General features: G+C 51.1%; 1 protein-coding gene across 1 annotated transcript in view; it reads right to left on the bottom strand.

The window, feature by feature from the left end:
• Nucleotides 1-27,562, bottom strand: part of ADAMTS2 (ADAM metallopeptidase with thrombospondin type 1 motif 2) — a 261,969-nt gene that overhangs the window by 169,181 nt on the left and 65,226 nt on the right. Inside the window, exon 3 of the mRNA XM_052642795.1 lies at nt 13,590-13,749. Coding sequence (XP_052498755.1) covers nt 13,590-13,749 — 160 coding nt within the window. The remainder of the gene's footprint in view (nt 1-13,589; nt 13,750-27,562) is intronic.

Genomic DNA, 27,562 nt, shown 5'->3' with positions numbered 1-27,562 from the left:
CTGGGTCTGCAGGCAGAATAGGGAAGAGGCAGAGACTAGAGGGCCCGGCTGGGAGCTGTGGTTCTGCTCCTCCCTGGCCCTGGGAGGGTGCTGCCAGCCTGCATGGGAATGTGGTTCTGCCCCGTGGGCAGCACCCTCCTCTGATCACCATGGGGACCACCTAACAGGACCCTCAAGATCCTCGCTGCTCTCTCGCTCCATATTGCATCTGGCTGTTCCTTTTCCACTTTACCGACAAAGGTCCGTATAGTCAAAGCTATGCTTTTTCCAGTAGTCATGTATGGATGTGAGAGTTGGACCACACAGAAGGTGGAGTGCCGAAGAACTGAGGCTTTTGTATCGTGCTAGAGAAAATGCTTGAGAGTCCCTTGGATTGCAAGGAGATCAAACTAGTCAGTCCTAAAGGAAATCAACCCTGAATATTCATTGGAACGACTGATGATGAAGCTGAAACTCCAATACTTTGGCCACCTGATGTGAAGAGCTGACTCATTCGAAAAGATCCTGATGCTGGGGAAGATTGAAGGTGGGAGAAGAAGGGGACGACAGAGGACAAGATGGTTGGATGGTATCACTGACTCAATGGACGTGAGTTTGAACAAACTCCAGGAGACTGTGAAGGGCAGGGAGGCCTGGCATGCTGCAGTCCATGTTACAAGGAGTCGGACACAACTGAGCCAGTGAACAGCAACAGCTCCTCTTCACTGCCAGGGCCAGGCTGCCCGGGCCACAGTCTCTCCAGCCTCATGGCAGCAGCCTCTCCTGGCTCCCTGCCTCTTCCCCTCTCACCCACCTCCATAGTAACTAGGCCATACTCCCTCTCTACTTACAGCAGAGCAAACCACCCTCCCTCCAACCCCCACACCAAGAAAGCCCACCACAATCTGCCCCTCAGACCCTCAGTCTTCTCTAGTCCTTCCTGCTGGACCCCCAGACAGGCCAAGACCACTCCCCTAAGGACACTCGCCCCTGCTCCCCCAGCCCCTCCTTTCCTAGTGAACTGCAATCCACGTCCAGATCTCAGCACCAGCCTCCAGTTCCTGTGCGCTCACTGTGTGGCGTCTCCCACCGCTCCTGGGCAGGCATCCCGCCTGCTCACTGTGTTTGGCACACATATGACATGTATGATCCTGGGCTTGGGGGTGCTGTGTCTGTCTGCTTCCCAGGGTTCCAGAGCCCAGCCAGTGCCCGGCCCTGTGCAGGCCATAAGTAAACCATCAGCTGAATGATTTGAACAAATGAGTGCCTGGGATATGCTGTCCACAGGGCACATGCTGAAAGACAGCAGCAGTCTCTGAATGATCGCCAGGGTGTGCCAGGCCAGCGAGGCGGCCTCCCCTGGTCCCTGGGCACTGCGGCCGGCCCCATCTCCCCACTGCCACAGTGAGGGCACACCACCCGACATCCCAGGAGCCCAAGGCCCCAGCAACGCCCCACCTGCACAGAAACCCAAAGCCAGGGGCATCAGAGCTGTGCCAACAACAAACGTGGGCTTCCTTCAGCGACGAGCCCTCAAATGTCTGCCAAGGACAGCAGCGTCCTCAGGAATGAAGGATGTGTGGCCAGGCCTCTGGGCACCAAGTTCAAGGATACTGAAGCACCAGCTACATGCCAGGCACTCCCCCCAGTGATGGGGGTTTCACAGCAAGTCCCCACAGCCGCTATACTAAATGACCTGAGACACCCCCTCACTCACCCTCTCCGTGCATCAGATTCTGTATCCCGTAGGCCGGGCCTCAGCGCTAGGAAAGCCCCAGGTGTCCCAAAGATGGCCAGCCTTCAGGGGGGGCCTGGGAAGCTCCTCCCTGACCAGGCAGGAGTGAACGGCCTGGCTTCAGCTGTGGTTCTACCACTCATGAGCTGTGACAGTCAGTGCCTCAGTTTCCTCATCTACAAAGTGAGCATAATGACAACAGCAACCAAGCTCACAGAGTCGTACAGGAATCCACAAGCTGACGCGCCTGCAGTGCTCCAGGGACCCTGAGCAGGGGAGCCCCACCAGCACGATGCTCTCCTCTGCCCCAGACTCTCAGCAGGCAGTGCCCTGGGCCCTGTTCTCTGCCTGCCCCCGGGGCCGCCGTGCAGATTAAATGACACCCAGGTGCAGAGCGCCTATCCTCATACAGGCCCTCAATGAAGGCACACGTCCCCAGACCACCAACCGGCTCCGAGGGGAGGCAGAGAAGCACCCACAGGCTGGGCTACAGAAAAACGGGCTTTTGTGCAACAAAAACTAACATAACCAAAATGTAAAGGGAACTACGGCCTGGGGAAAAGGCCTGCATCAACCATGACAGAAAGTCGATATCTAAAGTGGATAAAGGGCTTATCCCAATATAAAAGACCCCAGGAGATGAACGGGCAAGGGACTTCAACAGGTAGGGGAGACATACAAAGTAATCAAGCTCGAGGATTTCATTCCTCCTTGCAGACCATCAAAGCACAAATTAAGGCAGAAAGCAGCACTGCTTCACTGTGAAGCAAAGTGAAAGCGTTAGTCGCTCAGTTATATCCAACTCTGTGATCTCATAGACTACAGCCCACCAGGCTCCTCTGTCCACGGAATTCTCCAAGAAAGAATACTGGAGCGGGTTCCATTCTCTTCTCCAGGGCGTCTTCCTGACCCAGGGATTGAACCCAGGTCTCCTGCATTGCAGACAGATTCTTTACCAGCTGAGCCACAAGGGAAGCCCAAGAATACTGGAATGGGTAGCCTATTCCTTCTTCAGCGGATATTCCCCACCCAGCGATCAAACCCAGGTCTCCCGCATTGCAGGCAGATTATTATTATATTATTATAATATATAATAATTATATTATATATTATTATATATATTATGATTATTATTTACCAGCTGAGCCACCAAGGATCAGCAAAGGATCCGCCAGCAAAGCCCTTATGCTGAGGAGGACATGGTGACTGTGGGAGCCGAGGTGGGAAAGCAGCCTGGCTGCACCCCGGGCCGTGTATCTGTTGCCCTTGGATCCCATAATTATTTTGGTCACTTAGCAAGTTCTCCCTGCTTAGCGCCAGGGCTCGAGGGGATCCAGGCCATCATGCCTTTCAGGGTTAGCAACATATACCTATTCACAGGAGAAAAACTGAGGCCAGGGGGTTCCCAAGTCAAATTCCAAGAGAGGTTGCACAAAGGGCAGGGTCATTACCACCATCGCAGCTGTGTGAGCAGCCGGCCAGCACTGCCTCCAGCCCGGCTGGGTGGACAGCAGACCTCCGCCTGGAGGGCCTGAGAAGCAGGCACACACAGCCCATCACACACACTGTCATCAGCTTCCACCCACCCCAGCGTGGGGCCCCCTCCGAAGCAGCAGGCATGGAAGGAGGACCTGATTCACCACAAAGGCCAGGACACACACACGTCCGAGGGTCCCTGAACTTTACACTATGCTCAGCTATCCCATCCTGCAGAGCAGGGCCTCTGACTCCCAGGGCACGAGGACCCAGAATCTGTCCATCTGTGGGGTCAAGTCTGGGGTCCCTGCCCCCCACCGCCAGAATCTGGAAGCCAAGTGGGCTTGGCCTCTGGCCAGCACTATCCCCTCTGGGAAGTCCCTTCCTCTGAGCCAGGGGAAGGAGGAACAGTGGGAGGGTACAGCTCTGAGGTCCGAGGACTGGGCCCCAATTCTGCCTTCTGCACTGGGCCTGCCTCCCCCACCCCAGGCTGCGCCACACCTATCCACCATCCTTCCAGGAGCTGCCCTCGATCCCTTGCTCACACCCACGTCCTGTGAGCCCTGCCTCCAAAAGCATCCTGTGCTTGTCCACTCAGCCATCTCGCGCTGGCCATCAGGACCCTCCGGGGCCCCCTGGGTACAGCCCTCCCTGCAGCCACTCTCCCCACTAATAGCCCTCAAAGGCTTCCCACTGCCAGGAGCATAAGACCTCACCTCCTCCACGACTCAGCCCCCTCAGCCCTCCCCACCTCCCCGGGCCCTGCCCTTGCTCTCTCTCCGTTACTCCCTCCCTCCAGGCACGTGGCCCTTTTTCTGCCCCTCAGCCACACAGGGGCTGACTTCGGTTTCAGGGACTGGAGCAGTCTCCTAGGCCGGGCCCTCCCACCAGCTGAGTGCATCTTGTCTCTGACCCAGAGACCCTCCCCCAACTCAGTTCACCCTTTCCTGGGTTCTGCTTTGCTCACAGCTTTACCCCTCTCTGCAGCAGTGCGCAGGGTGCCTGTTCTTAGCCTCGGCGTTCCATCCAGCAGGCCCACTGTTGTCTGTGGTCTTCCCCCAGTAACTGGGAGCATCACTAGAAGCCTGGCCTCTTCCAGCCCAGACCAAGCCTAGGCAGGCCCAGCTTTCAGGCCACCTCCTCCATCAGGATCTGGCCCCAGACTCCCCTAAATCCTGTGCCATCCTGCAAGCTCTCACCTGAGCCTTGCCTTTATCCCAAGCGTGCAACTTTGTCCTGCCTGCACATCCCTGGAAAGGAACACCAGCTGGACTCTGCCTCCAGGTTCTCCCATGCGCTCCACTCATACTCTCGGAGGCCTCCCTTGCTCCAGGTCAAGGGGAAGCCCACACCCCAGCACTGAGCCCAGGCCCGTGGAGCCAGGTCAAGAGCTCTGGGAGAAACATCCCAACTCGAGAATCCAGCCCAAGTTCCAAACATGTGTGCGCAGGAGTGTGTGTGCACAGCAGAGACGGCCAGATGCCAGACGGACGGGGAGACGCATACAGGGGGAGGGAGAGACAGCCAGACACCAAGACTTCCGTCTAATTGCATGACCTTTTCCCAGCTCTGAGTTCCTTCAGCGCCAAGTGCACAGCACTGCTTGGTATTAATTTGAAAGAGAAATGGGTCAAGGAAAGTTGGAAATTTTTTTATAGAAAACACTTCAGGCTTGGAGCTGCCTGAAGTGTTTGTCAACCTGCAGAGAATTCTGAGAGGAAACAGGCCTTGGTCAGAGCCTTCCAGCTGGTACAGACTTGCAGAGTCTGGACCTCAGGCCCAACGAGCTCCTGGGCTATGCCTGGCCTCACTGCTTCTGGGGAAGGGCTCCTCTCCCCTCTGAGCTGTCTTTGCAGCCCAATATCCCCTGATGCTGGGACCAGCACCTCTCCCCTGTCCTCGGACCCCTCTGCTTCGCCAAGAGGCCTCTGTCCAGGGGTCCATCGTGGGACACCTGTCCCTCTGTCCCCCATCACATATACAGCACGCAGAAAGCCCAGACCCATGGGGTGTGGAGGGACCGTGTCAAGACATTCAGGGCCCAGCTGCTCCCATCCCCGGCAGGCTAGCTGACACGTCTGAAGCACAAAGTGTCACAGACATGTAAAGTGGCCACTGGAGACATCAAATCTCTCCCAGAAACATCCCGGTCTGCTTCACTAGAGGCCAGCAAAGAGCAGGTCTGCAGAGCCCATGGATGATGTGATGCCAGACACACCACTTTTGCTAATTTAATTCCAGATGTACCCAGAGCAGAGCACGACTTTGCTTCTGAGATGGTGTGTTACCTGCAAGCCAGGCATAGTCACCCTGTGCCAACAGAAAGCTCTTTAGGGGACATTCACTACACAATCCCAGGGGATACAAAGGAAAGAGTATCAGTGAACTGGGTCTGTGGAAGAGTTCCTCAAAGATGGGGCGGCAAGGGCAGAGAGGCCCTCAGGGCCCGAGACAGCCTATGATCTTAAGCACATGTAACAGCAAGCACAGAGTGGGCACCATAGCAAGGGTGAGATGAGGATTAGCAGGCCCTGCCGACATTATACCCATTTCAGAGAGGCGAAAACTGAGACGTGACGGGGCTGGGAAAGCTGCCGAGGCAGGCACACTCAACCCCTAACCAAACTGCCCCTGGCCTCCGTGCTGGGAGCAGCTACTGATGTGCGGAGGTGGCTCCTCTAAGAACTGTCCCCTGCACCACAGGCAGGCCAAGGCCCAGAGCACTATCCCTGGGTCACATTCATCATCTGTTCACGACACTCCAGCCAAGATCCAGGTCCTTCCTGGGCCACACTCACCCAGCCAGCACCACCCCTGGACCAGACTGCATTCGAATGTGGGGGGAGAGAGGGAGCGGGGAGGGTAGTCCTGAGACAGCAGAGGAGCTGAGCATGTGGGCTCTCTGCACCCACCAGGCCAAGCGCCCTCACAGACTGCATCTGTGGAGTCTGGGAGGAGGGGGCATGCCGGGCAAAGCTCCACTGCAGGAGGAGGTGGGCCCAAGCCTCGGTCTGGCTGCAGGCACCACCTCTGCCCCCGCAGCCCGCGGGGCAGAGCCCCCAGGCCACAGAGCCCAGTCAGAAAGACCCCAGCTCAGCCGCCAGCTCTGCAGCAGTCTCCTCAGTCTGACCCCAGATTGCAGCAGGCCTCAGCTGACCCAGCACAGCCCCCGCCCACCTCCCCAGTGTGCGGCCACGTCAGCACACAGGCATGTCCAGCGGCCGTCCAGGGGGCTGACCACAGAGCAGCGGGAGCACCAGAGCCTCTGCCAAGGATACACTCAGCCCTGAAACACGCCTCCCGGAGTCGGGCCAACTGCTTCAGGTTTCACAATCAGGACTTCTCTTGGGGTTCCCTCTGGCCCCCAAGCCATAGGCACAACCCAGGGTAGAATGAAGGGGAAGAACCGAGACGGCCCTGTGCATAAAGTACTAAGGTGCCCAGACTTTCAGCTGCAATGCAGTGAGCTGGCAACAGCCAGCTGGGCAGGGCATGGGCCAAGGCCAGGAGCAGAGCCCTTGAGTTACCAGCCTGAAAGCACCGGGCCAGGCCCCAGGCTCCCACCAGTGGCACAGAAAGGGGCCCTAGCACCTGGACTCTGGCCAGGTCTGGGGCTCAGGGTGCAAAACCTGCCTCTCTTGACCTCTCTTCCATTTCTGCTAGGACCTCAGCCTTCAACATTCTGATATGATGTAGGCTGAATCCTGGCCCCCAGGATGTCCCATCATAACCCCCAGAACCTGTGAGGATAGCCTCGTATGGCTAAAGAGACTTAGCAGGCATGATTTAGCTAAAGACCTTAAAATGAGAAAACTCTCCTGGAGTAGCCCAGCGAGCCCAGCGTCATCACAAGTGTCTTTATAAAAGGGAGAAACTTGCTACAGACAAGAGAGAAGGCACCGTGACCACAGAACGGAGGCTGGAGTGATGCGGCCACAAGCCAAGGAATGCTGGCAGCCCCCAGAAGCTGGGAGAGGCAAGGGACAGATTCCTCTCTCGAGGCCCCCGTGGAAACCAGCCCTGCTGACACCTTAACGTTAGCTCCTTGAGATTCACTCTGGACTCCTGACTTCCAGAAGAGCATAAGCCTCTGACTTTGTGGTAACTTGTTATAGTGGCAATAGGAGATAAAGCGCTACAGAGCAGAAAGCTTCCCCAAACGGGCTTCCAGCAAGGTAGTGCCCCCTCCACATCCCCTCCCCATTACCCCATTACTCACCCCTCCCCCTCTCCAGCGGGCCTCATTCCTGACTGAGCCCTCTCCCTTATGACTCACACCCACTGCATCACCAAGGTAAGCCTGACCATCTACCTGGCACCAAGTGGGGCCTTGCCCACTCCCCACTAGTGTCCTGTCCTGACAGGGCTACGCTCTCCCTGCAGCAGCACTGCTCTAGGCTCCCTGCCTCCAGCCTGGACCAGAGCAGGCTGGTTACAACACAGGACTGGCAGTCCCCTTCCCTGCTGGGGTGGCCCCTGTGAGCTCTCAGCATCAGCTCCGGCCCTCTGCTTCCTGGCCCTGAGCGCCTATCATGAGCTGTGCTCTTGGTTCCTTAGCCATCTGGAAAACTCTCTGGCTCAGGGAAGTGGGGCGGAGACATGCAGCAGGTTAGGAGGGGAGGAAGGGCGGCTGGAGACTGTGCAGGCAGGCCACGCTCGGCCACGTGGAGAAGCCACGCAGGGCTGTCCTCGCTCTCCTCACAGGCTTTCCTTGGCAGCAGCAGGGCACAGCGCTCCCGAGGGCACCCTGCCTCCTCTGCCCGCCAGGGAGGATGGTGCAGCCTGGCAGCAGCGGGCAGAGGCTTGGCACGAGCTGTTTCCGAGAGGGAGGCAGCCAAGGTCACAGGCGCTGAGCTGTCTGCCTTCTCTGCCTTCAGCCCAGGGCCAGGTGTAAGGCAGGGTGGGAGACTCTGCAGCCCACTAGCAGCTCAGCAGGAGCGCACAGCCCCCCCTTGCCCCAAGGCCATGCCCAGGGACTGCAGGAAGCCCGTGGAGGAGGACACAGGACATTTCCACCTCCACGTCTCTGAAAACACAGGTGGTCAATAGGGGTCGTTGTTTTATTTGGCCCATATGGTACTTTTCAGAAATTTAAAGCAACAATTTAAAATCAGGAGAGTTCACATCAAAGTTCTGATGTCTGGATTCTCTTAACAGTGAAAGGATTGGCTGCCCTGGGCCCACACTCCCACCAGGTCTTGGTCAGGGGAGCTGAGGACAGGCTGCCCTATGGACGTCGTCTGTCATCTGTCCTGTGCCCACAGTGAGGCCAGGGCCAAATGCCATGTGTCACTGCTGTGTATCCATTTCAGCAGAGACTTTCATGTTTGTATCAAAAGAAGGAAAATTAAAACCGGGCCAAGGGTGGGTGTAATTTGTTTCCTTGCCCTCTGCCAGTCTCCTCACTGGCATTGCCTGTCGGGCCCTGCAGGCCTCTGAGTTTGCAGCCCTTGTCTTGAGATAGCAGGACTTGTTGCAAATGTGCCCGACAGAGTGAGACCACCTGCTCAGTGTGTCACCCAAGGACCTTTCCCACTCAGTGGGGACTTTCCCAGGGCCCCAAGTTCAGCCCTTCTTGGTGTGACCAGTAAGGCCAGTATCTCAGCACACTTGGTCTTAGGGTCAGACCTGCCATAGCACACCAAGCCCTGTGGTCTGGCTGAGTCGGCACTAGGGTCCAGCAGATGCAGAAGAGGGGCGTGGGCCCTGCCTGGGCTGTGCCTGAACATTGTCCCCTGGGAAGGAGTGAAGTCTGCCTGCCAGGTTACTCCTCCACAGACGCGCAGCCCTGGCCGCTGCACAGTCACCCTTGTAAGGGAGGCTCACTCACTTCCTCCAGGACTGATGCTGAAGCTGAAGCTCCAACACTCTGACACTTGATGTGAAGAGCTGCATCACTGGAAGAGACCCTGATACTGGGAAAGATTGAGGGCAAGAGGAGAAGGGTGCAATAGAAGATGAGATGGTTGCATGGCATCACTGACTCAATGGACATGAATTTGAGCAAGCTCCAGGAGTAGAGGAGGATGGGGAAGCCTGAGTTGCAAGAGTCAGGCACAACTTAGCAACTGACCAACAGCAACAACAAACAGACTGAATGGTGGTCCCCAAAGATGCCAGGCCCTAATCACCAGAGCCCGGGCGCATTACATAACCAAAAAAGGGCCCCATAGATATGGTAGAATTACGGGTCTCGACGGGTGGAGATCATCCTGGATTACCACGGTGAGTCCCAAAGGCAATCACAGGCACCCTTGAAAGAGGGAGACTGACATCACTCAGAAGCAGAGGAGGCACTGTGGGCACGAGAGCAGAGGCTGGAGGGATGCAGCCACAAGCCAGGGAGTGCCGGCGGCCCCCGAAGCTGGGAGAGGCAGGGGGCAGACTGCCGCCGGAGCCTCGGGAAGGGACACAGTCCTGCCGGCACAACGACTTCAGCTCACTGCCTCCAGAATCCTGCCCTCCTGGAAAAGGGAAAGGAATGAGAGAATCAAGGCTTCCCTGGCGGCTCAGAGGGTAAAGCATCTGCCTGCGACGCGGGAGACCCGGGTTCGATCCCTGGGTCGGGAAGATCCCCTGGAGAAGAAAATGGCAACCCACTCCAGCATGCTTGCCTGGAGAATCCCATGGACGGAGGAGCCTGGTGGGCTACAGTCCACGGGATCGCAAAGAGTCAGACACGACTGAGCGACTTCACTTTAAGCCACCCAGGTGATGCTAACAAGCAGCCTGAGATTTGGGGCGTGACATGCCAGGATCAGGCAGATGAGCTCTGAGCAGGGCTTCCAGGCTGGCCTGGGGCTCCCCATTCCCCATACCCACTGGCCCTGGCTACTCCTCAGCAACCTTAGACAGGGTTAACAGATGGCAACCAGGGCAGTGCTCAGGCTGGGGCCTAGAACTTGGGAGGGAGGCTCTGTCCATGCTTGTGTGTAAATGCAAACACACACACATGCACACGTGTGCAAACACCAGAGAAGCCGACATTACACACACATCTCCCAGCATACTGCCCTGGGCACAAGTCTGGCCCTGAGGAAGACTGAGAAAGGTCTAGCCCAGAGGAGTCCTAGAGATGCCCGAACCCCCTCTCCCCAAAAGGCCACGATGGCACCCTGGCCTTGGAGCACTGCCCTTCAGGCCCGGACAAGCTCCCAGGCCCAGCAGAGCCAACCAGAGACACTTCTGCAACACCTGTGAGGCCAGCGAGGGGGAAATTCACCCTGGTCTCCTTCAGTCCCTTGCCCACCCTAGGGCCCTCCTCCAGGGTTTGAAGGTGTGGGCTAAGCTACCCAGGGCAACATCCAACCCTGGCCTGAGTCCTGGAAGACACCCCAAAACCTTCATTTTCCATCCATCTCCCTGGGCAGTCAGCAACCCAGTAGCTAACCTCAGATGATGGGGACTTGGTGACAAGGATGCTCCGAGGCTCTGAGAGCCCCTGAGACCACCCCAGGAAGTCCACTGGCTGCTCAGGGAAGCCAGGGCAATGACAATGTGTTTCAATGCCCAGGAAGAGCTGTGTATAAGACCCCCCAACAAACCCCCCACCCCAGCCACACCAACCCCCACAAGCACCCTCACCCATAACCACACCACCCTCCACAGGCAGCCCCACTCCACCTCCTACACTGGGAGATGCCAACCTCCCAGACCAGGAGGCTCAGGACAGGTGTCTCCGCTTCCCCTTTCTCAGAGGACCCATTATATCCATGTCCTCGATAAATGGCCAGGGTATTTCAAACACGCTTACAGAAGCTGCCTCATGGGGGCCCTCAGCTTCCAGTTAGCACCTCCTGCCTTCCGTGATCGGAGCCACACAGCAGAATTCATCAGAAAAAAGAGGTCCCCTAGCTTACACACACGCGCACACACGCACGCATGCACGCGCACATGCGCACACGCGCGCACGCACACACGCACGCACACACGCGCACGCGCACACACTGGTGTTCTGCGCCCAGTAGGTCACGTCCTCTTGCAGGAAAGAGCATGGAGCAAACGTGCTCAGACAAGGACATTGCTTTTATGCATCTACCAGTTGCCACTGTGGGCCCTGACAAGACTGGGGCTGACGGACAGCGGGACTGTCCGGAGTCACTGCAGGCCCTCAGACCAGCCGCAGCAAAAAAGTGTGTCTGGGCCACCTCCAGCCAGAGTGGGCCTCAACCCTGGGCACAGGGGAACAACCAGGCACATGCAGGGAGAAATGTGCTCTCTGGGGACATCGTCCACACGGGGTCAGGTGGACCCTGGGCAGGGACACCAAGGAAAGGGTGCTTGGTGCCAGACTCTGGCCTCTGGCTGAGACCTGCTACCTTCAACCCACGGCCTTCAGCCTACATACCCACAGCCCTGGGCTGAGGTCCAGAGCTCAGTCCGGAGAGCCCTGCCCCCCAGCCCATTTCAGCGCAGCCTCAGTGCCAGACCCGAGCAACTGGCCTTCCCTAGAATCTCCTAAGGTCAATGGTTTCTGGGCTTGTGCTGAGTTTGGAATCCCTTTCCTGTGTTCTGAGTTTAAGCGCTCACCAGACATAGGCAGATGAGGTTAGGGAAAGGATTCCAGAGAAGATGTCAGGAGGCCAGGAGAAGCCTGGGAAAGAAGGCCCGGCCAGGAAGGAGGGCAGCATGGTCACGAGACAGCAGCACATGGATTTAGGGATCAGCAGCCTGACCCGGGCATCTGGCAGCCTCACTGTGCAGGCTCCACCTCACCTGGCCTAAGCGGCCCCCGCCAGGAAACCCCCTGAATCTTCCAGTAAAAGCCAGCCCAGAAGCACCGAAACCTAAGTGGCCAGCCCTCAGCTCTCTGAAGCACAGGCATTTCTAATCACTCTGGACAGATGAGAGAGCAGAGGCCAGAGACCCAAACCTGCCCAAGGGCAGCCAGCCAGCAAGGAGCAACACCAGGGTCCTGATCCCTGATCTGAGGCACAGCGCCTGCCCCATTTCCACTCCTGCCCTCACCCAATGGGGTTACTCTCCATTCCTCCCCATGCAGAGAAGCCCAAGGGTAGGGGAGATAGGAGGGGCTGAAGCTGGGAAGGCCAGGAAGGCAGCGCCTGGGGGACCCCCTCCACTGTTGGCAGATGGCTTGCAGTTCATCATCTGGGGAGGAGGGGCAGCGAGTATTGATCGACTCTACAGAGCACTGGGCATCCTGATGGGACAATTCCTTTGCAAAAGTACTTGATACCAGTCCTCGAAATCGGAATGGTGCCCTGCCAGGCTGCACCCAATTTATCTGTCAGCCGGGAACTCAGAGAGACCTAAATTAAATGAGGCGGGCTGCCTGGGGGCAGTGGGAGTGTCTTGGCTAATCACAGCACAGCTGGGCGGGCCCAGGGTTTCCTGTCAACACACAGATGAGTTTAACTCCAGACGTGGCCTCTGTGCCCTGCCTGCTGCCACCTGCGTGGCCATGACCCAGTGCAGCCCGGGATCTACAACTGGAAACTCAGGGCTGAGCGCAGCCTGCCAGAGCCAGGCACAGAGCCTGGGCACGGCGAGGCCTGCCGGGACCACAGCCAGAACCCAGCCTGGCCTCACTGCAGCCAGGGAGACCCTGAGGACACCGCGAGCTCTGGGCCAAAGGCCGCAGGTCTGGCCTCCCGGAGGGCGCTGAGGGGCTGTACCACCTGCCCAGCAGCTCCCTCCTCACTCCTGGGCCCAAGAGCGCGGTTGGCTCTAAGTTGAAAAAGATAAAACCACACAAGTGTGTGCACAGGTCGCCGAGGCTGTACCTTTGGGCTCTCTGTGGAGCACTCCCCGCCCCCGCTGGCCCCCCCGCTGCCTCCCAGAGGGAGCAGGATCCAGTCGGGGCCAAGGAAACACTCAGGGCCTTCGTCCGTGAGCCCAGGCACAGGCTCCCAGACGTGGGTACGGGACTCAGGCTTGGTCTGGGTCTTGCCTGCTCCCTGACGCTAGGTCAGACCCTCAGGCAGCTTTTACTGCCTGCTCAGGACTTCCCAAGTGGAGCTAGTGGTAAAGATCCCACCTGCCAATACAAAAGACGTAAGAGATGCGGGTTCAATCCTGGAGTCGGGAAGATCCCCTGGGAGGAAGGCATGGCAACCCACTCCAGCACTCGCCTAGAGAATCCCATGGACAGAGGAGCCTGGTGAGCTACAGTCCACAGGGTCACAAAGAGTCGAACACAGCTGAAGCGACTTAGCACACACACGCTCACATGGAGGCCTCAGGCCCACAGGTTTATGGCCCACATACACCCAAAGCAGAGGTCCCCAACTCAGCATTTTAGCACCCCCACTGTGCTATGTGGTCAGCAAGGGTGGTCTCAGCCCAGGCCTGGGACCAGACCTACAGAAATGGTGCCTGGATTCCCCCCAGCGGAGCATTCAAGGGCTACCGTGCAACCTTCCACCTGCAGCAGCCTTACCTGTGTCCAGGGCCTGTGGACCCCCCAGAGGAGGGGATCTGGAGGTGGTCGGTCGATGATACACCACGTGTACACGGCCCTGTTCAGACTCCTTTGCCGCCAGACCTTTCTCCAGGGGCTCAATAAAGAATTCCTCCTCTTCCATACGGATCAGGCCAGCCTACAGGGCAAAGATGAGATTGTTCAAATTCCCAGATCACAGCAGACCAAGGAGGGGAAGCAGTGAGGAGGGCCCCAGAGAGCAGAACTTCTAACCTGGCTGCGCAGGGCCCAGCGAACCCCAGCTAGGTGTGAGGCCTGAACCCTAGGCCAGGAAGGGCATGAATAGGTGGCTACAGAGGCCCCATCATGCCAGAGCCTCCACTTACACCCATGAAGGCCAGCCATCTGGGGGTGGTGAACCCTGTCTGAGGAAGAGATTCTTGCCTGGGTTACCCCCACCCTCCACACCAGGAGCTCAAAGTCCAAGACAAAGGCCAAAACTCTCAGCCAGGGACTGAACCTGCCACAGGTATGCCACAGGACACAGTATTTTCAAAGTTCTGAAACCGACCCTCAAAATGATAAGATTTCATGCCTGAAATCTGGAATTTCATCTTCCCTTGGAAAATGCAGGCTCTGACAACAGTGCCTGGTGCCCAGCAGCGGACACCATGGATAGAGCACACACTTCAGCTGCAGGCCACAGTCCCTACTGAATATCCTTTTATCCGTGACAGCCAGCAGCCCAGACTCTACAGCAACTGAACTGCTGCCTCCACAAAAACTAGTTATGGCTCTTCCATGCTGTAAAGCCCTCAAAGGATCCCCGTCCCCATCAGGATTCAAGCCGTTCTACACCCTGGCATCCAAGGCTCTCAGCCTGCCACTGTCCTATTTGCTCCCAGCTCACACACCTCACACCAGTCCCTAAAACAGTCCCGTCCTTCCAATACAGTGCACACCACCTGGCCTTCAAGCTCCTGAATCCACGGAGCCCTCAGCTTGGGAAGGCCTGCTGCTTCCCCCACCCTTGGCCATCTGATAAACTCTGATTCTCCAACGCTTGGCTCAGACCCCTCACATGCCATCCCCCAACTGCAGGCATATGGCCCTGCCCTCCCCTTGAGGCCATCCCACCATCACTGCCCCATTCAGCTCCCATACTTTTGGTTCCATAAGCCAACTGTCACAGTAGGAGTCTCCCCTGTGTCAAGCTGCAGACGTATTTTCTTTAGATCATATACTTACAAACTACTCATGGTTTGGAATTTTTTAAACCACTTTTTTGAGGTACAGCTGACATGTAAAAAGATGGTACATAGTTAATATATTGGAGAAGACAATGGCACCCCACTCCAGTACTCTTGCCTGGAAAATCCCATGGACGAAGCAGCCTGGTAGGCTGCAGTCCATGGGGTTGCAAAGAGTCAGACACGACTGAGCGACTGCACTTTCACTTTTCACTTTCATGCACTGGAGAAGGAAATGGCAGCCCACTCCAGTGTTCTTGCTTGGAGAATCCCAGGGACGGGGGAGCCTGGTGGGCTGCCGTCTATGGGGTCACACAGAGTTGGACACGGCTGAAGTGACTTAGCAGCAGCAGTTAATATATACAACTCAATAAGTTTGGGAATGAGCCTGGTAGCTCAGACGGGAAAGCATCTGTCTACAACGCAGGAGACCTGGGTTCGATCCCTGGGTTGGGAAGATCCCCTGGAGAAGGAAATGGCAATCCACTCCAGTACTATTGCCTGGAAAATCCCATGGACAGAGGAGCCTGGTAGGCTATAATCCATGGGGTCACAAAGAGTCGGACACGACTGAACGACTTCCCTTTCATACACTCACGAGGGCTTTCCTGGTGGCCCAGATGGTAAAGAATCTGCCTGCAGTGCAGGAGACCCAGGTTTGATCCCTGGGTTGGGAAGATCCCCTGGAAAAGGAAACAGCAACCCACTCCAGTATTCTTGCCTGGAGAATTCCAGGGACAGAGGAGCCCGGCAGGCTACAGTCCACGGGGTTGCAAAGAGTCACATATGACTGAGCAACTAACACTTTCACTTTGACACACTCGTAAAACCATCACCACCATGAAAGTGAAAGTGAAGTCGCTCAGTCGTGTCCGACTCTTTGCAACCCGTGGACTGTGTAGCCCACCAAGCTCCTCCATCCATGGGATTCTCCAGGCAAGAATACTGGAGTGGGTTGGTCATAAACATACCCATCACCTCTCACAGTATCCCCCTACACTTTTTATTGTTATCATTTTTTTTTGCAATAAGAACACTATATGTAAAATCAACCATCTTAGCAAATTTTAAGTATATTATAGACTATTTTTCATAGAGTATTGTTAGTTATAGGCACTGTGCTTTATAAAAGATTTCCAGTACCTACTTATCTTGCATACTGAAATTTTGTACTCTTTGACAATCACCTCCCATTTCCTCCTCCCTCCAGCCCCTGACAACCTGTGGTTATGAGTTTCGCTGTTCTTGATTCTACACATAAGTGAGGTTTACATATTTGTCTTTCTGTGTCTAGCTTATTTCACTTAGCATAATATCCTCTAGTTTCAGCCATTCTGTGCAAGTGGCAGGACTGCCTTCTTTACAAAAGCTGAATAAAAATATTTCCATTTCAACAGCATCTGTAGAATACATTGTACATAAATACCACATTTCTTTATCAATTTGTCATCCACAGATGGACATTTGGGTTGTTTCCATGCCCATTGTGAATAAAGCTGTAATGAACATGGGAGTACAGATACCTCTTCAATATCCTGTTTCTATTTTCTTTGGGTACATTCCCAGAAGCGGGATTGCTGGTCACGTGGTAGTTATATTTTAATTTTTTGAGGAACCTCCATATTGTTCCCCATGGTGACTAAGCCAATTTCACTTTTTTGCACTCAGTTTTCCCAGCACGGAGACACTGTCTTTTCGCATTGAAACTTCTTGGCTCCCTTGTCAAATATAAATTGACTGTATATGCATAGGATTATTTCAGGGTTCTTGGCTCTGATCCATTGGCCTATGTGTCTGGTTTTATGTCAGTACCATACTGTTTGTATTACTAGAGCTTTATAATATGTTTTGAAATCAGGACGTGTGATGCCTCCAGCTTTGTTCTGTCTCAAGGTATTTGAGGTATTTTTGTGGTTCCATAAAAATTTTAGGATTTTTTTTAATATTGGAATTTGGAATTTTGATAAGGGCTGCATTGAATCTATAAATAGTTTTGGACACTATGGACATTTTATAAATAGTAACTCTTCTGACCCATGAACACAGTATACCTTTCCATTTATTTGTGTTTTCTTCAATATCTTTAATTAGTATCTTACAGTATACAGTCCAAAGATCTTTCACTTCTTCGGGTAAATTTATCCCTAAGTATTTTACAGTATCAGATGCTATTGAAATGGAAATATTTTATTTCTTTGTCAGTTCACTATTGGTGATTTTTGTATGTTGATTTTGTACCCTAAAACTTTACTGAATTTATTCATTAGTTCTAACAGTGTTTTTGATGGATTCTTTAGAATTTTCTATATACAAGATCATGTCATAAGGAAACAGATACAATTTTACTACGTCTTTCCTATCTGGATGCCTTTTATTTCTTTTTCTTGCTCTGGCTAGAACTTTCAATATTATTTTCAATAGGAGTTGTGAGAACAGGCACACTTGTCTTATTCATGATCTCAGAGAGAAAGCTTTTAACCTTTTACCATTGTGCATGATATTAGCAATGGGCTTGTCACATATGGTCTTTATTATGTTGAGGTATGTTCCTTCTACACTTAATTTGTTTAGAGTTTTTATCATAAGAAAGGTTGAATTTTGTCAAATGCTTATTCTGTGCATATTGAAATGATCATATTAATATAAATTTTATTTTTCATTCTATTAAGGTGGTATATTACATCTATTGATTTTCATATGTTGAATCAACCTTGCATCCTAGGGATGAATCTCACTTTGATCATGGTGTATAATCCTTTTAATGTGCTGTTGAATTTGGTTTGCTAATACTCTGTCAAGAATGTTTGCCTCTATATTCATCAGGGGTATTGGCCTGTAATTTTCTTTTCTTATAGGGTCCTCATCTGGCTTTGGTGTCAGGATAATGTTGGCCTCACAAAAATGGATTTAGGAGTGTTCCCTCCTCTTTAAATTTTTGGAAGAGTTTGAGAAGGATTGACAGTAATTCTTCAATAAATGTTTGGTAGAATTTACCTGTGATGTCATGTAGTCCTGGGTTTTTCTTTGTTTGGAGATTTTTGATTACTGACTCAATCTCCTTACTCATTATTGATCTGTTGAGATTTCTATTTCTTCACGATTCAGTATTGGTAGGTGGTATAATTCTAGGAATTTATTCATTTTGTCTAGGTTGGTCAATTTGTTGGTATATACCTATTCATGGTAGTCTCTTACAGTCTGTATTTCTGTAATATCCAGTTGCAGTTGTCTCCTCTCTCGTGTAGTGAGTCTTCTCTTTTCCTTGGCAAGTCTACCTAGAGGTTTGTCAATTTTTTTTTAAGCCAACTCTTAGTTTTGTTTACTTTTTCATTGTTTTTCTATTCTCTGTTTCACTTATTTCTGCTTTGATCCTTGTTATCTCTTTCCTTCCACTAACTCTGGGCTTAGTTTTTTTCATCTTTTCCTAGTTCCTTCAGGTATAAAGTTAGGTAGTTTATTTGAGATCTTTCTTTTTTATTGTATGCTTTTATTGCTATAAACTTTCACATATACATTTATAAATACATATAAAATTTATATATAAATTTCAGAAGTGCTTATATTATAAAATTTCAGAACATATATAAAATTTCAGAACTGCTTTTGCCATGCCACATAAGTTTGGTATGCTGTGTTTCCATTTTTTGTTTGTTTCAAGATATTTTCTTTATGGCCCTTTGATTTTTCCTTGGACCCTTTGGTTGTTCAGCAGTGTGTTAATTTTATGAATTGTGAAGTTTTCCGTTTTCCTCTTGTTATTGATTTCTAGTTTCATACCACTGTAGTCAGAAAAGTTTCTTGGTATGTTTTCAGTCTTTTACATTCGCTAAGACTTGTTTTTTGACATAAGATGTGACCTCGTTTGGAAACTGTCGCATGCAGGCTTGAGAAAAATGTGTATCCTGCTAATGCTGGGTGGAGAGTCCTATGTCTGCTAGGTCCGCTTGGCCCACAGCATAGCTTAAACCCAATGTTTGCTCATCGATGTTCTGACTGGATGGCCTAAAGTCTCCCACTATCATTGCATTGTTGTCTGTTTCTCCTTTCAGATCTATCACTGTCTGATTGAAAATTTTAGGTGCTCTGATGTGGGGTGCACATACGTTTACAATTGGTATATTCCCATGCTGAATTGCCACTTGACCATTATATAAAGACTTTCTTTGTTTCTTATTACAGTTTTTGACTTAGTCTGTTTTGTCTGATAAGTATAGCTTGCCCCTTTCCTCTTGGTTTCTCTTTGCATAGACTTTTTCCATTCCTTCACTTTGAGCTTATGCGTATCCTTAAAGCTAAAGTGAGTCTCCTGTTGGGAGCACATAGCTGTGTCTTGCTTTTGTTTGCTTGTTTTTAAGTCTATTCAGTCATTCTGTCCTTTGATGTGAGAATTTAACCCACTTACATTGAAGTAATTGTTGATAAGTAAGGACTTATCGAAGCCATCTTGCTAACTAATTTCTGACTTTTTTTATCACTCCCTTCTTCTTCTCTTCCTGTCTTCTTTTGGGAATTGATGGTTTGCTGTAGTGGCGTACTTTGATTCTCTTCTCTTCAGTTTATGAGCATGTTCACGTTATGTGTATAAAGGCTTTCGTTTTGCGGTTCCTGAGGCTTATTTGAAACATATTATAGATACAAATGTATATTTTAAGTTAATAATTTAATTTCAATTACATGCAAAAATTTCTGTATTTTTATCCCTCACTTCCACATTTTATATTTTAACATTATAATTTACATCTTTTTATACTGTATATCCACTAACAAATTATTGTAGTTATAGCTATTTGTAATACTTTGGTTCTTTAACCTGTATACTAGAGTTAAGTAGTTAACATACCACCATATTACAGAATTAAAGTATTCTGAATTTGACCGTATATCTACCTTTACCAGTGTGTTATATATTTTCACATATTCATATTACTAAATGAGTGTCATTTTGTTTCAGCTTAGAGAACTCCTTTCAGCATTTCTCATAAGGCAGATCTAGTAGGGATGAACTCTCTCAGCATTTGTTTGGGAAGGTCTTTTTCTTGCCTTCACTTCTGAAAGACAACTTTGCCAAGTAAAGCATTCTTCATGGGTAGTTTTTTTTCCTTTCAGCACTTTGAACATATTATTCCACTCTCCTAACCTGCAAAGTTTTTGCTGAGAAATCCACTGATGGCCTCATTGGGATTCTTCTATATGACAGAAATTTTTTCTCTTGCTGTTTTTAAAAATATCTCTTTGTCTTTGCTTTTAGATGGCTTATTATAACGTGTCTTTAAGAAGGTCATTTTGCGGTGACTTAGTAGCTTCATAAACTTAGATGTCTAAATCTCTTTCCAAGGTTTGAGAAGTTCTCAGCTATTATTTATTAAAAGAATTTTAATAAACCTTCTGCCACTTTCTCCCCCTCTTCTCCTTCTTGGACTTCAGTAATGCATAGATTATTCTCTTAATGAGTCCCATAAGTTTCCTCATTCCTTTTCACTCTTTTTTCTTTTTGTTCTTCTGATTAGATAACTTCAAATGATCTGTCTTCTAGTTCACTGATTCTCTGTTTTGTGTTCTCTATTGAATTCTTCCACTTAGTCATTGTATTTTTCAGCTCCAAAATTTTGTTTGGTTCTTTTTATATTTTCTATTTCTTTGTTGAACTTTTCATTTTGTTCTTGCACTGTTTTCCTGATTTCATTAAGTTTTTGTCTTGAGTTATCTTGTAGCTTTCAGATTCTCTTTAGGACAATAACTTTGAATTTTTTATCATGCAATTCATGTATCTCATTTCTTTTGGGTCAGCTACTGAAAATTCACTGCATTCCTTTGATGACATGATGTTTACCCAATTCTTCAAAATCCTCGTGCCTTGCATAGCTTTCTTCACATTTCCAGATTTTATAGACTGACTGACCTTCACCTGCGGTTGGTGGGGAGGGCACACTGGACCTAGTGGGGCAAAGCACAAGTGTGGGGGACACTTGGTATGGCGGCTCTGGGTCTAGGGGACGCTTGGCATCTCATTGGCTCAGGCCGCTAGATCCATGACATCAGCAACTGTGTGGTCCCTGGTGACAACTACTGCAGTGAGCCCATAATGGATGCAAGGACCCTTCAGGTCCTCAGGGGGGACTGTGGGCTCAGCAGCTAGTTACCAGAGCTGGCAGTGGTGGTAGCCAGAACAAGCAGTATGCACATACGTAGCTTCAGGGCCTGTGTAGTGGCAGTGTCCACTTGTCGTTCGTGACAAGGGTCAGGCCCAGCAGGAAGGACCAGCTACAGGCACAAGAGCAGCTACCTGAGCCCTGGCTGTTGATATGTACTCCTAGGGCTGCAGGGTCTCACCATGGGGGCACACATGGCAGCAGAGGCTGAGGATGGAAATCAACTTGATGGCAAACATGTGCACAACTGGAGGCTAATCCTGAGTATATGCACACTGGTGGGGGTTAAACATGGTCTAAGCAGGTATTCCACACTTGTCGTTCAGTCGCTAAGTCATTTCTTACTCTTGGCAACCCCATGGACTGCAGCATGCCAAGCTTCCCTGTCCCTCACTATCTCCCAGAGTTTACTCAAACTCATGTCCATGATGCCATCCAACCATCTCTTCCTCTGTCGCCCCCTTCTCCTCCTGCCCTCAATCTTTCCCAGCATCAGGGTCTTCTCCAATGACTCAGCTCTTTGCATCAGGTGGCCAAAATATTGGAGCTTCAGCTTCAGCATCAGTCCTTCCAATGAATATTCAGGGTTGATTTCCTTGAGGATTGACTGGTTCAATCTCCTTGCAGTCTTTGAAAGAGACTTTCAAAGGGACTTTCAAGAGTCTTCCCCAGCATGACGGTTCGAAAATTATCAGTTCTTTTGGAGCTCAGCCTTCTTTGTGGTGCAGCTCTCACGTCCATACATGACTACTGGAAAAACCACAGCTTGGACTAGATGCACCTTTGTCGGCAAAGTGATGCCTCTGCTTTTGAATATGCTGTTTAGCTTTGTCATAGCTTTTCTTCCAAGGAGTAAGCATCTTTTAATTTCATGGCTGCAGTCACCATCTGCAGCAATCTGGAGTCCAAGAAAATAAAGTGTGTCGCTGTTACCACTTTCTCCATCTGTTTGCTACGAAGTGATGGGACTGAATGCTATGATCTTAGTTTTCTGAATGTTGAGTTTTAAGCCAGGTTTTTTACTCTCTTCTCTCACTCTCACTGAGAGGCTCTTTAGTCCCTCTTCACTTTCTGCCGTTAGAATGGTATCATCTGCATATCTGAGATTGTTGATATTTCTCCCGGCAATCTTGATTCCAGCTTGTGATTCATCCAGCCCTACATTTCACATGATGTACTCTGCATAAAAGTTAATAAGCAGGATGACAAAAATAAAGCCTTGGCATACTTCTTTCCCCATTTTGAGCTGGTCTGTTGTTCCATGTCCTTATGTCCTGCATGTATGTAACTGTAAAGGCCTGGGCCAGCTGCCCATCCTGTGTTGAGGGTGGGGAAGGGGAGGGTGGCAGCAGGAGGGCTCGGGTGCCTTGTGTCTGTGAATGCAATTACCCATAGAGCAAAGCCTCAGCAGTAAAATCTGCAGGAGGTCTGCAGCAGCCGTGTTGGCCATTGGTTTCTTTAGCGGTGAAAGCTATTGGGCTCCTCTGCAGAGCAGGCCACGGTCACTCCCACTACGCAGCTCATGGGAATCCCTGTTCTTCTTCCTAGTGGTTTCTATTCATCTCAGTTTTGCTGGTCTCTGGGTGGTCCTTTGTGCATCACCCAAAGAAGTTAGGAAAGCTGATGGCTCACACCACTCCTTTTCCCAGTGAGGGAAACATTCTTGCTGGGGATGATAGGATGGCACACGCAGAATGAAACCGTCTTCCTTCTCTTCTTGAGCTTTTATTCTCAGGGTTTCTTTTCGGTTCGACTGTGTTACTGAAGTTTTTAAGTGGACTGCAGAGCTCTCCTAGGGCTGCTTCTGTTCATGATAGCTGTTTAATTGTTCATCTTTGCTGAGGGATGGAGGTTGGGATCACCTAACACATCTACTTAGTGACTTCACTCAGGAGTTTTAAAAGCTTGAATTAGTTTCTCCAACTTAAGAATCAGAGGGTTCCACATAAATGGACAGATCTCAAGATTCTCTCAGAGCATCAGAAGGGCTGGCACTTCCTGTTTCCCACCACTTTAGAGGGCAGTGGCCAGAGGTTCCTTCTAGGGTTCTCCCCTTGAGCCTCCAGAGAGAATACAGCCCTGCTAATAACTACTTTGGCCCCCAGACGTGAGAGAAGACGTTTCTCTTGTCTTCAGTAATTTCCAGCAGCTGCAGGAAGCTAATACAGGGCCCCGGCAGGCAGAGGGGCAAGGTGGGTGGCCATTCTCTGAGGGCCACAGGATGGGGCACAGGTGTTGCAGACCCCTGAGGACACACGTTTGAGGCATCCTGGACTTCTGAGGAAGGGGTCTACGGCAAACAGGAAGGGCAGGAAGAATGAGAGCCAGACTGGGACACCAAGGTCACCAGTCTGTGCCAAGAGAGAGGAGAAGAGAGACCCAGGGGAACCCTGCAGGCCCCCACACTCTGACTCATCCCTGCGTCCTAGGGCCCTTCCAGGTTTGGAGAGGGTGAGCAAATATCTGTGAGATAAGTGAGTAAGTGGCCCTGAAACAGCAGGACATGTCTCTGAGAGAAAGACAGATGGCGGGGCGAGGATGCTGCGGGCCGTCCCCTTGTCCTGGCACGTGGTTAATAGTGTTCACACCAGCAGACCTCTCTGTATGCTGCCATGGGCTCTTCCCATGTCTGCAGTCTGGGGGCACGCTGGTGTCTCGAGCCCATCTCACTGATGGAACCCAAAGACACATGGCAGGGTGGCAGTGGGTGAGTGGTCTGGGCGTTTGGTGTCCTGAGTTCCCAGCACCATTTCTGTCTGACCAGGCGGCCTCAGCCCAGGTGTTGGAGCTCCTGGGCTTTCGATACACTTGCCTGTAAAGGAGGGAGGGTTGTCCCCCCTCCTCACGTGGTTGCTGCAGGTACACAGGCAACCTAGGAGGCAGTCAGAATCAGAGCACACATAGGCAGCGCTCTGCAACCCAAGTGGTGTCATCTACCTGCTTGCTTTCCAAAGGAGAAGACTGAGACCGAGGGGCAGGAAGCTCTGCCAGGGACATACGAGGTCCAAGAATCAAACCCCAGACCCCAGATGGAATGAATATCTCCTAGGTGGAGACCCAGGCCTATCCTGCCTTATTAAGGCATGGCATGGAGAAGATCCTCTGGAGTAGGAACTGGCAACCCACTCCAGTGTTCTTGCCAGAAAAATCTCATGGACAGAGGAGCCTGGAGGGCTACAGTCCATAGGGTCACAAGGAGCAGAAACCACTGAGCCTGCGTGCATGAACTGGGGCACTGGGGTTCAGCAGGGCAGCCCCCTCTTCCAGAGTCATGGCCACCTGTGCCACAGGCCCAGCTTCCTCGGATCATTCTGGAGGGACCCAGTGAGACAATGACCCAGAACCTAGTCTGATGAGGAGCCAGTCTTCTCTGGCTCGAGAGACTCAAGGACTCTTTGGGGTCCCCCTGTCCACGGGGATTGGGTTCTCTTCCCTGGCCAGACTTTTCTAGTTAAAGGTCATGGGGCTGATGAATGGGCACTGGATCTGTTTGATGCTGACCTCTACCTTGCTGTTATCAGAAGCCAAGGTCCAAGCTGGCTAAGCTGCCTGGCAGGCACCCTCCAGAGTGCCATCTGAAGGGCACTGCAGTGCTCTGAGGGAAATCTGAAGTATGGTACCAGTTTACTCAAGTGTCCTTATGTAACCAGAGACTTCTAAACTGACAGTTCTCTCATGGAGAAGCTACATCCCTCACCAGCATCAGCCCATCTCTGACAAGTACTGAGGAACAAACGCTGGGGTCACACTGATGTATAAGCTGGGCCTGCCCCAAGAGCAGCTGCTGACCACCGAGACTGGTAGATGACCACCGAGCCCAGCGGCCGATCACCCCTCAAGACCACCAGCCAAAGCGCTGCTTGGTAAGGCACTCCCCACAAGGAGAGTGGGATTCCTTTCATTGCCTGCTTCTCAGGCATTTTAGTATGTATGCCGGGAATAATCTGTTTGAAAACTGCAAAGGAAAATTGACAAGAGAGCAAGGTACAGAACGTGGGGTATGTTTTGCTGAGTCTTCTCCAGGACTTTGATTTTTTCTGCTGCCAGTGGCAAATATATCTGGTTTTACATGTAATTTTTATTAATAAGAATCAATTTCCTCTCCCCACTTAATAAATATTGAAGAAGTCTCTGAAGCACACTGATGTGAAGGGCATTCAATCAGGAGCCTGCCCATGTCTGTCCAGCCTGATGTTACATGGAGGGGCTGGCTCTCCCCGGAAATCCACTCTGCTCTTGAACTTTGTGACTGTTGGCCTAACCTGGCCAGGAGGGAGGCTCACAGGAGGACCGTGTCCCTGACCCTCAGGGTCCACCACTGAGGCCTGGCAGATTTTTGGTCATCCAGCAACCTAGACAGTATATTCAAAAGCAGAGACATTACTTTGCCGACTAAGGTCCGTCTAGTCAAGGCTATGGTTTTTCCAGCAGTCATGTATGGATGTGAGAGTTGGACTGTGAAGAAGGCTGAGCGCCAAAGAATCGATGCTTTTGAACTGTGGTGTTGGAGAAGACTCTTGAGAGTCCCTTGGACTGCAAGGAGATCCAACCAGTCCATTCTGAAGGAGATCAGCCCTGGGATTTCTGTGGAAGGAATGATGCTAAAGCTGAAGCTCCAGTACTTTGGCCACCTCATGCAAAGAGTTGACTCATTGGAGAAGACTTTGATGCTGGGAGGGGTTGGGGGCAGGAGGAGAAGGGGACGACAGAGGATGAGATGGCTGGATGGCATCACTGACTCGATGGATGTGAGTCTGAGTGAACTCCGGGAGTTGGTGATGGACAGGGAGGCCTGGCGTGCTGCGATTCATGGGGTCGCGAAGAGTCGGACACGACTGAGCGACTGAACTGAACTGAACTGAATCACTAGTTCTCAGATCTCGGTGAATTGTAAGACGCCTGCCCTTTTCCCTCCTTTCTCTAGGCCTTGTTCTTTTGCCGTTTGGTTTTTTACAAGGATGGCTTGTGGCATCTTAGTTCCCCGACCAGAGACTGAACCTGAGACTCAGCAATGAAAGTACCAAGTCCTCCTAACTGCACCACCAGGGAATTTCCTGCTGTTTGGTTTTTGATGAAGCAGTGACTAGAAATGGAAACTAAAAGTTAAACATTTCTCAAAACCAAGAGGCTTGACAGATACCCTCCGTCACTTTGAATTCTTAGCTCTAGGGACACTGACCCTCTCGGGCTCGCGGTCTCACAGGAAGGCCAGTCTATATCCTGCCTCCATGTGTGAGGCACCCAGTCTGCAGCCCCCAGGGGCTCCCCCAGTGGAAGCCACCGGCCGCAACACACGCAGATTCCTGTGCGTGCGGGACAGGGGTCGGGGCTGTCACTCAGCCTTGTCACTCTTGCAGCATGCAGTCCCAGACCGTCATGTGTCTGTCAGGGTTGCCGTGGTGATGATCGAGAATAGAAAGAAAGAAAGAAGTTGGTCCCAAAACAGAAGGATCCAGACTATGACAGAGGCCAAGACAGCATGTGTCTGCAGCAGCTCACAGATGCCCCAAACTTGACTTTGCTCGGAAGCATACATGCCTATGTGTAAACGCACATGTCCACGTGCACACACACTCTTGCCACCGGAATTCCCCCAAATGCTGGCATCTGACAAGCATGCATCTGTCCTCTACCGTGCCTGTCAGCCCCTGCTCTGCCCCTTGCAGAACGTCACCTCCTGGAGCGATCTGCCTGCGGATGCCCCAGTGGCAGAGTCCCTGCCTCCCCTGCTCTCTGCCTCACTTGGTGGACAAGTAGGCCTTGCCATGTGCCATCCGAATCCTCCTTCCTCTTGGGGAGCCATCCCTCCTGCTGGTGTATAATCTCCCTCCTTACAAACAATCAGAGAGGTGTTAAAGAACTGTGAGTATCAAACCGAGACTATCTTTGATTCAATCAGAAAATTTAAAATAGAACTGAAAAGGGAATAATTTTCTCACTATGAATTTCATGCTTTTTAAAATATGAAAGAGCTTTACTGGGCTGTAATTCATATATCATACAATTCATTCACTTACACCATACAACTCAACTACCACCACAATTTTAGAACATTTCAACATATCCCCCAAAGGAAACTCTATACACATGTGCAGCCAGTCCCCATTTCCTCCCAGTCCCCTCATCGACCCTGCTGCCATGCATCGGACCCTGGCAACCACTTAATCTACTTTTATTTCTCTATGGATGTGCTTATTCTGGACATTTTCATATACATCAAATCATACAGTATGTGACCTTTTGTGACTGGTTTCATTCTCCTAGCAAAATGTTTACAAGATTCCTAATATGTCAGCACCTAAGTTCATTTTTATTGTCCAATAATACTCCATTTTACAGATATTCCACATTTTATTTATCCATTCACTGGTTGATGGACATTTGGATTGTTTCCACGTTTTTGGCTTTTATGAATAATGCTGCTTTGAACATTTATGCTCAAGCTTTTGTATAGACATATGTTTTCATTTTTCTTGAGTACAGACCTAGAAATGGAAACATTGGGCCATATGGCAACTTTATGCCAAACCAGCTGCACAATTTCACATTCCCACCAGCAGTGTATAAGGGTTCCAGTTTCTCCATGTCCTCA

Source organism: Budorcas taxicolor, chromosome 7 (genome assembly GCF_023091745.1).
Source record: "Budorcas taxicolor isolate Tak-1 chromosome 7, Takin1.1, whole genome shotgun sequence".
NCBI classification, from domain to species: Eukaryota; Metazoa; Chordata; class Mammalia; order Artiodactyla; family Bovidae; genus Budorcas; species Budorcas taxicolor.
The sequence above is the reverse complement of the archived record's forward strand: the minus strand, read 5'-3'. Positions and strand labels throughout refer to the sequence as shown.